Source organism: Vulpes vulpes, chromosome 6, assembly GCF_048418805.1.
Source record: "Vulpes vulpes isolate BD-2025 chromosome 6, VulVul3, whole genome shotgun sequence".
NCBI lineage: Eukaryota > Metazoa > Chordata > Mammalia > Carnivora > Canidae > Vulpes > Vulpes vulpes.
The window spans coordinates 49,438,605-49,451,617 of record NC_132785.1 but is presented as its reverse complement, the minus strand read 5'-3'; the positions used below and the strand labels follow the sequence as shown (position 1 = coordinate 49,451,617).

The 13,013-nt window shown below is 38.2% G+C and overlaps 1 protein-coding gene and 1 pseudogene across 2 annotated transcripts in view; one reads left to right on the top strand and one right to left on the bottom strand.

The window, feature by feature from the left end:
* TM9SF2 (transmembrane 9 superfamily member 2) overlaps positions 1-13,013 on the bottom strand; it is a 61,191-nt gene that overhangs the window by 5,164 nt on the left and 43,014 nt on the right. For both annotated transcript variants that reach the window (XM_026003689.2, XM_072760936.1), the window contains exons 14-16: positions 10,331-10,490; positions 8,331-8,482; positions 7,136-7,247 (exon numbers count right to left, since the gene is read on the bottom strand). In XM_026003689.2, the coding sequence (XP_025859474.1) occupies positions 7,136-7,247; positions 8,331-8,482; positions 10,331-10,490 (424 nt within the window). The remainder of the gene's footprint in view (positions 1-7,135; positions 7,248-8,330; positions 8,483-10,330; positions 10,491-13,013) is intronic.
* Positions 2,918-3,696, top strand: LOC112923802 (guanine nucleotide-binding protein G(I)/G(S)/G(T) subunit beta-1 pseudogene; annotated as a pseudogene).

Sequence of the window (13,013 nt, the reverse complement as noted above, 5' to 3'; positions counted from 1 at the left end):
TCTCTGCCTCTACCTCTCTCTGTCTCTCATGAACAAATAAAAAACTAAAATATTAAAAAAAATAAAATAAAATGTACTCTGCCCAAAGAAAAGCAATGCATAAGAGCTTACTTATGTAGTTTAAAATGAATATTACTTATCATATAGTCTGGTCAACTTTATGTTAAGAAGATTATCCTATCAAGGCCTGATGAAATCTATTTTCAGTTACTACTAACAAAATTTAAACAAGGTTGATTTTTAAAACAGTTCTTACTTTTATATAAAGTAGCTTATAGATTAACAGGAGATCTTAAAAAAAATACTTCACTCTTTTCTACCCCTTAGAATATGTGAAAAAAACAAATATGTTTACAAAGCATACCAGCATAAATGAGAAAATCTTAAGGAATCCACACATAGAAACTACTATAGCAAATAAATAAATTCAGCAAAGTTGCAGGATAAATGATTGGAATGAAAATCAGCTGTGTTGTTATATACTACCAATGAACAATCTGAAAAGAAAATTTAAAAAAGAATTCCATTTAGGGACGCCTGGGTGGCTCAGCGGTTGAGCACCTGCCTTCAGCTCAAGGTGTGATCCTGGGATACAAGATCAAGTCCCGCATCGGGCGCCCTGCGAGGAGCCTGCTTCTCCCTCTGCCTATGTCTCTGCCTCTATCTCTCATGAATAAATAAATAAAAATCTTTAAAAAAATTCCATTTACAACAGCATCCCAAAAAATCAAATCCCTAGGAACAAATTCAACCAAGGACGTGAAAGATTTACATAGCGAAAACTACAAAACATTGTTTTTTGTTTTTTTAAAAAGACAACTGAAACAAACGAAAGACACCCATGTCATGGTTGGAAGACTTAAAACTGTTAAGATGGCAATACACTCCTAAAATTCAATGCCATTCCTATCAAATTTCCAATTTTTTTGCAAAAGAAGGAAAAGCTGATCCCAAATTCACATGAAATTTTAAAGGGTCCTGAATAGCCAAAATAATCTTCACAAAAGGAGAACAAAGTTGGAGGGCTTACCCTCCCCAATTCCAGAATTTACTACAAAGCTACGGTAATCAGGGGATCCCTGGATGGCTCAGCGGTTTAGCGCCTGCCTTTGGCCCAGGGCGTGATCCTGGAGTCCCGGGATCGAGTCCCACGTCAGACTCCCAGCATGGAGCCTGCTTCTCCCTCCTCCTGTGTCTTTGCTTCTCTCTCTCTCTCTCATGAATAAATAAATCTTAAAAAAAAAAAAGCTATGGTAATCAAAACAGTGTGGTACTAGCATAAGGACAGCATATACACCACCAGAATAGAATTAAGAATCCAGATATAAATTCATACATCTATGGTCAATGGATTTTCCACATGGTTACAAAACCACCCAATGGAAAAAGACTAATAGTCCACTTTTCCACTAATGGAAAAGACTAATAGTCTCTTTTACAAATGGTACTGGAAAAACTGGATATCCACATGAAAAGGAATGAAGGTAGATTCCTAATTATCACAACCAAAAATTAACTCAAATGGATCGACTCAAATATATAAGCTAAAACTATATACTCAGAAAAAAACACATAGAGGTAAAATTTCATTACCTTAGATTTGGCAATGAATTCTTAGATATGGCAACAAAAAATAGAGAAGTCAGACTTTATCAAAATCAAAAACTTTTGCATAAAGGCCATTATTAATTAAGTAAAAAGACAACTAAAGAATGAGAGAAAATATCTGCAAATGTCTTCTCTCATTTATTTGATAAGGATCTAGTATTTAGTATTCGGAATATATATAGACTCTTACAGCTCAAAAAAAAAAAAAAAAAAGATAAACCACCCAGTTCATAAATGGGCAAAAGATTTGAATAGACATTTCTCCAAACAAGATACACAGATGGTCAACAGCACAAGAAAAGACGCTCACCATCATTAGTCACTGGGAAACGAAAATCAAAACTACAGTGAGATATCACCTCACACCTACTAAGAGATTGCTATAGTTTTGTTTTAAAAAGGAAAACAGGCTGGGTGGCGCAGCGGTTTAGCGCCTGCCTTTGGCCCAGGGCGCGGATCCTGGAGATCCGGGATCGAATCCCACGTCAGGCTCCCGGTGCATGGAGCCTGCTTCTCCCTCTGCCTATGTCTCTGCCTCTCTCTCTCTCTGTGTGACTATCATACATTAAAAAAAAAAAATTAAAAAAATATAAAAAAATAAAAAGGAAAACAGGGGATCCCTGGGTGGCGCAGCGGTTTGGCGCCTGCCTTTGGTCCAGGGCACGATCCTGGAGACCCGGGATCAAATCCCACGTCGGGCTCCCGGTGCATGGAGCCTGCTTCTCCCTCTGCCTGTGTCTCTGCCTCTCTCTCTCTCTGTGACTATCATAAATAAATAAAATTTTTTAAAAAAAAAAAAAGGAAAACAGGCTGACCCTTCTGCCCGGGTGGTGGCTGCACTTGGACTTGGGGGACACCCTCTCCCCGTATGCTTCTTTGAGGTGTTTGAGACACGTCTCAAGTCCTTTAAATTATACAGCGCACAGAAGTGGTATCAGCTGTATCTGCTCAATTCCTCTATGGAAGTTTCTGAGTTGGGATGACAATTTTTCATGCATTGGAGACCAGACCAGAAGCACTTCTGAATTAAGATCTCAGATTCCTTGAGTTGGCATTGAAGAGCCTGAAGATGAGTGAACTTGACTAGTTATGGGAGGAGGCCAAGCAGCTTAAAAACCAAATTAGGGATGTCAGAAAGGCACGTGCAGATGTAACTCTCTCTCAGATCACAAACAACATCAACCCAGTAGGAAGAATCCAGATGCACACCAAGAGAACGCTGAGGGTATTTGGCGAAAACTTATGCCATGCATTGGGGCACAGATTCCAGGCTTCTGGTCAGTGCCTCACAGGATAACAAAGTGATCATCTGGGATAGCTATGCCACAAACTAGGTCCATGCCATCCCTCTGCGTTCCTCATGGGTCATGACCTGTGCATATGCCCCTTCTGGGAACTATGTGGCCTGTGGTGGCCTGGATAACATTTGCTCCATTTACAATCTGAAAACTCGTGAAGGGAATGTATGTGTGAGCCGTGAACTGGCAGACATACAGGTTATCTGTCCTGCTGCCGCTTCCTGGATGACAATCAGATCATCACTAGCTCTGGAGACACCACTTGTGCTCTGTGGGACATTGAGACCAGCCAGCAGACAACCACATTCACTAGACACGCTGGGGATGTTATGAGCCCTTCTCTCGCTCCCAACACCAGACTGTTTGTCTCTGGTGCTTGTGATGCATCAGCCAAACTCTGGGATGTGCAAGAAGGGATGTGCCGGCAAACTTTCACTGGCCACGAGTCCAAAATCAATGCCATCTGTTTCTTTCCAAATGGCAATGCATTTGCACTGGCTTGGATGATGCCACCTGTAGGCTGTTCGACCTTCGTGCACAGCAGGAGGTCATGACTTACTCCCATGACAACATCATCTGTGGGATCACCTCAGTGTCTTTCTCCAAGAGCGGGTGCCTCTTCCTCACAGGGTACGATGACTTCAACTGCAACGTGTGGGACGCACTCAAGGCCGACAGAGCAGGTGTCTTGGCTGGGAATGACAACTGTGTCAGCTGCCTGGGGGTGACTGACGATGGGATGGCTGCGGTGATGTGGTCCTGGGATAGCTTCCTCAAGATCTGGAACTAACACTGACAGCAGGTAGACGCTGTGGCGACTGAAAGATCATTCCAACCTTGAAGCGTTACAGTGACAGCATTTCCAATCCATTCCTACTAACATGGATGCCCTGCACCCCCTCAGAACTTTAAAAGGGCAAGACCTTTTCCTTCACTTATTGCTGAAATCAAGAGCACAATTCCCAAGAAGGGAAGAACCTCTGTGCTGTAAACTCAAATTGTCTATTCCTCCTGGGACCATTGTCTTTGTGTCTTTTTTTTTTTGTCTTGGATGAATTTAAAAGGAAATACTGTAATAAATGTGCTAACCAGCAGGTAAACTTGAGTGTAATTGTGAGGCAGACACACACTTTTTTTTTTACTAGTTCATTTGAATTTTAGGTCAGTGACCCTATTTTGTGCTGTTCATGCAAAACAAGTTGAGGATTTTATCTCGTAATAGGTTCTAAATTTCAGGATTTTTGCTCAATCCTGGGACTCCAGGAACACACCCTGGGCCAAAGGCAAGTGCCAAACCACTGAGCCACCCAGGGATCCCATATTTCCTTTTTATTATTTTTTTAAGATTTTATTTATTTATTCATGAGAGATAGAGAGAGAGAGAGAGGCAGAGACATAGGCACAGGGAGAAGCAGGCCCCATGCAGGGAGCCCGATGTGGGACTTGATCCCGGGTCTCCAGGATCAGGCCTTGGGCTGAAGGCGGCGCTAAACCGCTGAGCCACCTGGGCTGCCCCATATTTCCTTTTAAAATTTTTTATTTTTTTATTTATTTTATTTTATTTTATTTTTTATTCATTCATTCATTCATTCATTCATTCATTCATTCATTCATTCATTTATTTATGATAGGCACACAGTGAGAGAGAGAGAGGCAGAGACATAGGCAGAGGGAGAAGCAGGCTCCATGCACCGGGAGCCCAACGTGGGATTCGTTCAATCTGGGTCTCCAGGATCGCGCCCTGGGCCAAAGGCAGGTGCTAAACCGCTGCGCCGCCCAGGGATCCCCCCATATTTCCTTTTTAAAATCTATTCCTGTCATTCAGTAGTTATACAGAGGAAGAGGGTCTGGTACAGCCTCTCTGAAATTGTTAATGATGTAAATTGAGTCCCTCTTTTTTTTTGTCTCGTGTCACATAATTGTTAGGCATAAACATGGCATAGAAAGGAAGATGCTAATAAGGAAAGGAACCAAGCACATGCTATGGCTGGTCTTGAATGCATGATGAATAGTAAACTCAGATTAGGCACCGTCTGCTCCCTGACTTGTCCTCCCTGCCTTCTCAGTTTAGTTCTTAATCTCGCCTTGGGTTTCCTTGTGAAGTCAGAGGGAAGTTCATAATAATAGCCTAACACTATCCTGCGCCCTGCCCCCCCCCCCCAATCAGGAACCTGTTTTCCAGAGAGGCGCCTGTCCTCTGCTTGGATAGTCAGTCAATTATTTGTGTATGAAACCATGTACAAATCAATGTTTTGAAAATAATGACCTCAAACTTTCTAAGTTAAATTTAAAAAAATTTCATCGTTTGCCATATTGGGTGGGTTTACTCTTAGAATCGCATGCTGTAGAAATACTCAAAAGCGCATATAGGACTCAATCCTTAGATGTTCTTTTTCTTTTAAGAAATAACCTCTTTACAGTTGTAACCACTGCGGCTCTGTCCACTCACTGCTGCTATTCTGTGCACAAATGTTGGGAAGCAGTGCAGCCAGAAGCGCTACATGCTTGGGCAGCGGGATTAGTTACTGTTTCTTTCTTTAAAAAAAAAAAAAAAAAAGAGTCCTGCTCCAAATGAAAATTGTTGGATTCATGGGTGGGGGTGGGGGCAGGGGATGGAGACCCTGGCCTTCCTCTATAAATTCATCATGGCCTATCTCTGCCAGCCTTTTCCATCTGAGGCAGATCATTCTCTAACACACAGACCTCCCTGGTCCTACTGGAGGCCAGTGTGTCCGGCAGCAGTGTTTGGATGGCAGTGCCATGGGCCACCTCCCTGTACCCAATCCCACTCCACAGCAGCAGTGGTGGCTTCTCTCTGTTCTGTTTCTGCAGCATGCTGTACAGAACTGTCCCGTGACATGCAGTATGTCTGGATCTGGCAGAGAAAATAAACACAAGCCCTCCTTCCTTTCCACTGACACCTCTGTAGAGCTCTCTCTGCACCCTGTGCCCTTCACTGTATTTAATTTTAAAGTCAATGTATGGCAAGGAGGCTGGATGCAAGATAGATACTATATTAAACTACTGTTATTTAAGATGTAATAAAGCAGTTTGACATGAAAAATAAATAAATAAGGAAAACAGCAAGTGTAGGCACGGATGTAGAAAAATTAGAAGAACTCTTGTACATTGTTGGCAGGAATGCAAATAGTACAGTCATTGTGAAAAAGTTTGGTGGTTCTGCAAAAAGTTAAAGAATTACCACATGACTCAGCGATTCTACTCCTTTGTATATACCCAAAAGAAAGATAAACTGGTACTCAAAACAAGTATTTGTACCTGAATGTTCATAGCAGCACTATTCACAATAGCCAAAAGATGGAAACAAGCCTAATTTCCATCAACAGATGAATAGATAAACAAATTGGGTATATCTATACAATGGAATATTATTCAGCTACAAAAAGGAACAAAGTACTGAATCTTGAAAACATTCTAAGTCAAAGAAGCCAGACACAAAGGCCATATGTTATAGGATTGCATTTATATGAAATGTTCAGAATAGGTAAATATGTAGACAGAAAGCAGACTGGTGATTGCCAGGGTCTTGGGAGGGAGAGGGGAAAGGGGAAGTAACTACTTAATGGGTATAAGGTTTTATTTAAGGGTGATGAAAATATTCTGGAATTAGAAAGGGTGGTAGTTGTACCACACTGTAAATGAATGTAGTAATAAGTCTCCTAATTGTTCACTTTAAAATGGTTAAATTTTAAATTATGTGAATTTAACCTTAATTTTGGAAAAAAAAAAAGGCATCTCAAGTTGAACAGATTCAATCTCCTGTATAGAAAATAACTATAAAATAAATGATTTAATACAATCTAGACCTTTAAAAATTAATTCTACATAAGAATGCCATCAGTTAAAAAAAAAAAGAATGCCATCAGTTTGCCATGAATATAATTCATTATAACGTAATCACTGAAATGTTTTAATGAATTTTCAATTTAGACATTTAAAAACTCAAAAAGGAAAACTCAGCATAATGTGCTATTCTCAGGAAATTAACATTTTAAATTTAAGCTCTAAATAAATATACTGAACTGAAGATACTATCTTAATCGATTCCTAATGAGAGCTACATTTGATTTAGGAATACAGGTCAATTTCTATCTTAACAAACACATATTTACAGAAATTAGTTCAATTAATATTATTCAAAGTTGCCTTATGCCAAAATTATAAACACTGTCTACAAATTAATATAAATGAGCACTGCTAATACATACCTCTGCACATAGGTGGAAATAGCAAAGAAGTATAGTTGCTTCTGAACATGTAATAACCAAAATGATAAATACCAGAAATAGGAAGCCAAACATGTAATACATCTGGTGTGACCTATAATGAACACATCAAGATTAAACTATAAACATTTTCTCTTTGACACACTAACTGACACAATCCTTTCATGTTCCCTGAACTAGGAAATGTTTGCTTTTTGCCCCAACTAATCAAAGACAACAAATTCTCATAGGTGTAGACAGTGATGGAGTACGGGTGGGGCAGGGAGAGGAAAGGATATGGCAATGTCATTGGATTTTGCCTTTTCACTCACATAGAACCTGAAACTCTTATTCAAATATGCTTAGTCTAATTGTCTACCAGCGAGGCAAATAATTTCAATAAAAAATTAATGGACAGGCAGAGACAAACTAAAAAAGGGTTCCATGTCGTACATAGTTTCTATCATGTGTGAAAGAAACAGTGAGTTGTGAAAATGCTATAAAAATCAGGAAGGAAAGATATGTTCTAATCGCTAAAAAGCTCAGATTCAGTTCTGACTTTAAGCTATTGCAAACCTTGGTACTTACTGTAACATACCAATGTGATCAACTAATAATGATATACTGCAGTGTGTATATATACCCTAATAAACTGGCTCAAAATTAGCACTATAAGTTTCTCCGTGCAAATAAGAAATCAAGAGAATGAAGGAATCCTGGGATTAGTAAGAACTCTGAAGGTCATCTACCTCCATGCTTCTCCCAATGCTAGTTTGAATCCCTTTTATCACAAGCTCAGAGTACCTTTTCTCTGAAGCAGTATAGATTACTTATTTAATAACACAGGTTTGGAGAGAGAGGTTAATTTCTGTTACATGGTAACTGTGTGACACAAATAAATTACTTAACATCCAATGCTTCACCTCTGTCTCTCTAAAATGGGGATAATACCCACCTCACAGAGGTCTGAGAATTAAGAGAATTAATAAGTACTCAATTAATAACAGCTACTGTTATCACTGTTCTTTTTCACACATGTAAAAAATAAAATTACCTTTTGGCTCTTAATATTTTTGATTATTGGGTAACAGTTTATAAGATAGTCATCCAGAGAAACAAAGAAAGCAAGCTGCTACTACATATAATGGTAATATAATATAATGGTAATGAGAATAAGAGGATTTCACCTTTAGCTTACCAGATACTATTCAAAATGAAGAAAAGCTGTATAAAGATGCAGCCGAAGGGTAAAATCCCTCCCATGATAATACCAGGCAATGGCTTTGTGTAGAAGGACTGCTCGGGAATCTGACGTGGAATCTGATTGGTTCGAACAGGGTGTTCAATGGCCTTTAATAAAAAAAAGAATGGATTCATAATTAATCTATTTTAAAAATTCTTCTCTATATTAGACTATTTGCCTTTTTCTCAGCTTTCATGCTGACACTATTGGCAATACAAGTCTACTTCAGTCATCAAGCTGAAATGTGTATTTAGAAGGAATGACCCAGACTCTATCAGTACAATATTCAGTCTGTCTGTTGGAGCAAGCCACAACTGTTTCCAGCAGTTATCCACTAACGGTTTTAGATAAAGAAATACACAGGAGATAATACAGTACTTAAAAATAATAGTTAAGACAAAAGTAGAGTTAGGTTTTCCCTTTTAATTAATACTTGTAAGAAATCAGCTGGTTCTGAAATTGTAATAGATTTTTATATGGAGATGGGCAATGCCATATTTATTAAAAAAAAAATCTCTAAAAAAAAAAATCTCAATTCTACTAAGACTTAAGAACACAAAGGCAACAATGAATGGCTATCTGAAGTTTTATGACCATAAGGTATTGATAACATTCTCCCTTTCACAATACATGACCTGGTAGAGTAAAAATAAGTGAAACTTAAAGTACTTAAAACATAGCTGAGGGGTAAAACAGGTACATATGTAGAAATTCACTTTCTTTCAAAAGCATACTTCCATAGTTTTTGTGATGATATGTCAAAAACTTAAAACTTGGTATTCTCATTGAGATTTTACTTCCATGGACTAATTATTTTACATGTAGATATGGATGCGTAAAGGTAGAGAATTGTCATGTTGTTCTTCAGTGTTTGTATTTTTAACAGGCATATTTTTAGAGTTTCAAATACCTATTTATCTATGTATTCAAAAAGTTTTAAATCTTGTCAGGTCACTATTTATAGTACATAGATTTAAAATAATAAATTAAACAAAATGCCAAAGAACTGAAAAATCTTAGGAATAGGCTGGCATGGTAGGTGTAGTGGAGACAGCGAAGCGCTGACAGTCTCTGCCAGGATATTCTAGGTCCCCTTTCCAAAGTGTATGACAGTAATACATTATATTTCTTTTAACCTTGTGGACCGGATGTTTTCAGGAAGAGCAAGGATAGTGAAGTGGGAAGGACAGTGAAGAATAAATTCTCATTTTCCTCTTATTCTGAGGGCAGAAAAGGGCAGCAGAGGTGGAGAAAGACTTGGGGGAGGGAAGGACTGAGCTTTGCTGAGAATCTTCCTTAAAATCAAGTATTAGCAGGAAAACCATATAAAATTTATTACAAAGCTCACGTTAAAAAAAATGGCTGTCACGTTATAGTCCCTTTTCCAACAGCTTTCTTCCTAACCCATACTCTTAGTTTACTATGTTAAGTAATGGAGAAATACTTAATTTGGGAGGGGGGCATAGGGTAATTGGGTGACAGGCATTAAGAAGGGCACATGATGAGATGATGGGTGTTATACTATATGTTGGCAAACTAAATTTAAATAAAAAATTTTAAAAACCTAAAAAAACCCTCCGAAACCAAATACTTAATGCTAAGGAAAAAATGCCATACTTTTTAGGTTCGAAAAAAAGTAACACAATTATTTTTAATGTTAAAAAGTCAAAGTTTTCATTAGTTTAAATTAGCATTTCATTTCCTATTTTACTTACAAAACTTTAAAATCTAAATTTACATCTGTGACTTTTTTTCTACCATACCCCAAAAATGCTATTTTAAGAATGACTCCAGTCAAACTAAAAGATCATCCATTTTCTGTGAAATCCAGACCATACAGGTAAGTATATATCTTTTAGACATCTATTTTTAAAAGATACTTTTCTATCTTTTAAGGTGGCATATGCTAACTTCCATAGCTGAAATTTATTTGAAATTTACACCTATAAACTTACATTCTTCTTAAAACCGAAGTATGCACCAATAAATGTTAAAGGCACAGATATGCAGAACCAAAGAGCCAATATGGCAACCAGTGTTCCAAAAGGAATCGCTGCTGAAGATCCTTCTCCCCAGAGAATCAGATTCATTATAAAGAAGTCAGCAAATACAATCCTGAAAAATACAATAGGCTTTTGGGTAAAACTTGAGTCAGAAGCAAATGATATAGTATCAATCATATGTAATTAATACCATAATTTCTGTGTTATATACAAAGAAAACAAAACTGCTGAGTTATGAAGTGTACGAATTTAAAACTGTCAAATTACTTTTCAGATTGGTTCTGCCTGACTTAAACTCCCACCAGCAATTTATGAAAATTACTTTTCCTTTTAACTTTTTAAAAAAATATTTTATTTATTTATTCATGAGAGAGAGAGAGAGGCAGAGACAAGGCAGAGAGAGAAGCAGGCTCCATGCAGGGAGCCTGATATGGGACCCGATCCTGGACCCCAGGATCATGCCTTGAGCCGAAGGCAGCCGCTCAACCACTGAACCACCCAGGCATCCCTGAAAGTTCCCTCTTTACAAATTTCTTCATGCTTTGGATTGTCAAGTCTGTTGTTTTAATTTGCATTTCCTGTTGATGACTACTGCTGAACATCTTGTGCTTGTTAGCTTTATAGGTATTATTTCTGTGACTTGCTGGTTACATCTATTGCTCATTTTTCATTTGGGTTGTACAACTTTCCCAAAGTTATAGATGTGAGTTATTTATATATTCTAGTTATTTAATAATTCCTTGTTAAATATTTTGTTCTCCCAGTTTATGGCTATTTATGAACCCAAACAAGTGAATGTGTGTACTAAATTTCCCTTTAGTCTTTCTTCTAGGAGTACTTTTTTATTTTATATTTTATTATTTTTTTAAAGATTTTATTTATTTTTCATGAGAGACACCAGAGAGAGAGAGAGAGAGAGAGAGAGAGAGAGAGAGAGAGGAACAGACATAGGCAGAGGGAGAAGCAGGCTCCATGCAGGAAGCCTGATGTGGGACTCGATCCTGGGTTTCCAGGATCACACCCTGGGCTGAAAGTGGCGCTAAACTGCTGAGCCACCGGGGCTGCCCTATGAATACCTTTTTAAAAAAATGGCTGTAATCATACTAAAATTGTTTCTACATTCCTCACACACAGTTTTTAATATGATCAGTCATCAATTTTTCCCTTTACTCTTTGTGTAATTTAAGACAGTCTTTCCTAGGGACACCTGGGTGGCTCAGCGGTTGAGCATCTGCCTTTGGCTCAGGGCGTGATCCCAGTCTGGTGATTGAGTCCCGCATCATGCTCCCTGCAATACAGTCTGCTTCTCTCTCTGCCTAGGTCTTTGCCCCTCCTCTGTCTCTCTCACGAATAAGTAAATAAAATCTAAAAAAAAAAAAAAAAAAAAAAAAAACGTCTTTCCTAACCTGGGATCATGATGATACTCTTTTATAATTTCTTCCAATTGTTATGCCCATTATATTTAGATTGCACCTGGAACGGATTTGTGTGTGACTGGTAAGAAGACAGTTTCTACTTTCATATAGACAATTTACCAGCATCCTCTAACACTTCCTCTGGTTTGTGATGTCACACCTAGCATGCTTCTATGAATATCTGGTCTGTTTCTATGTTTTCTGTGCTAGTAGCCACAGTACACTGCCAAACGCCTCATACATTTGGTACTCTCATCAAGTAACATGGTGAATTTGTATCTCATACTAACTTTGTAAACTTGTCACATGAATGGCGCATGTTTTGACAAGTTATTTCAGGTATGGTGAAGGTTTCCTGTGGCTAATACTCCTGTGAATAGAGTCCTCTTCCCAAACAACTACAACTACCACAAAAACATTGAATTTGCTATTGGTAGTATTCATAATCTTGGAATATTAGCTGATTCCTAGATATACTGCCAAACTTGTATTAGTTCTCCATGTTTTATAGCTGAAATTTATTGATGTTCTCTGTATGCAAATTATATCACAACTAAATTGAGATTTTTATTAATATAAGGAAGCATCTCTGTCCATTAAATTCTTTTTTTATTTTTTTATTTTTTTTTATTTATGATAGTCACACAGAGAGAGAGAGAGGCAGAGACATAGGCAGAGGGAGAAGCAGGCTCCATGCACTGGGAGCCCGACGTGGGATTCGATCCCGGGTCTCCAGGATGGCGCCCTGGGCCAAAGGCAGGCGCTAAACCGCTGCACCACTCAGGGATCCCCCCACTAAATTCTTTTAAAATATGGAAACAATGTTTAGTATTATCAAATGCCATTTGGTTGTGTCTACTGTAATAACTATATGTAGGTGTTTATTTCCATAAAATTACATGAATTTCATGTCATTAAATGGTACTTCTTTTCCTAGATGAATACCAATTCTCTCTGCGCCCTTGGGTTCTCGGTGCATTCTTGTGTGCTTTTCCTCTCCCTCCTTCCCTCCTTCTCCTTCTCTCGTTACTTCACTATCCTTCTGGTGAACACCTACTTTAAAGGGTGGAATGAAAAAGATAAATCAAAGGGTTGATAGAGATATAAAAGAACTGGCTTAGAATGTTCCTCATAATGTACTTTTCACCTCTGTCACTTATTTATTTTACAACTGGAAGTTTGTACCTCTTAATTCTCTTGACTTCTTTTGCCCATCCGCT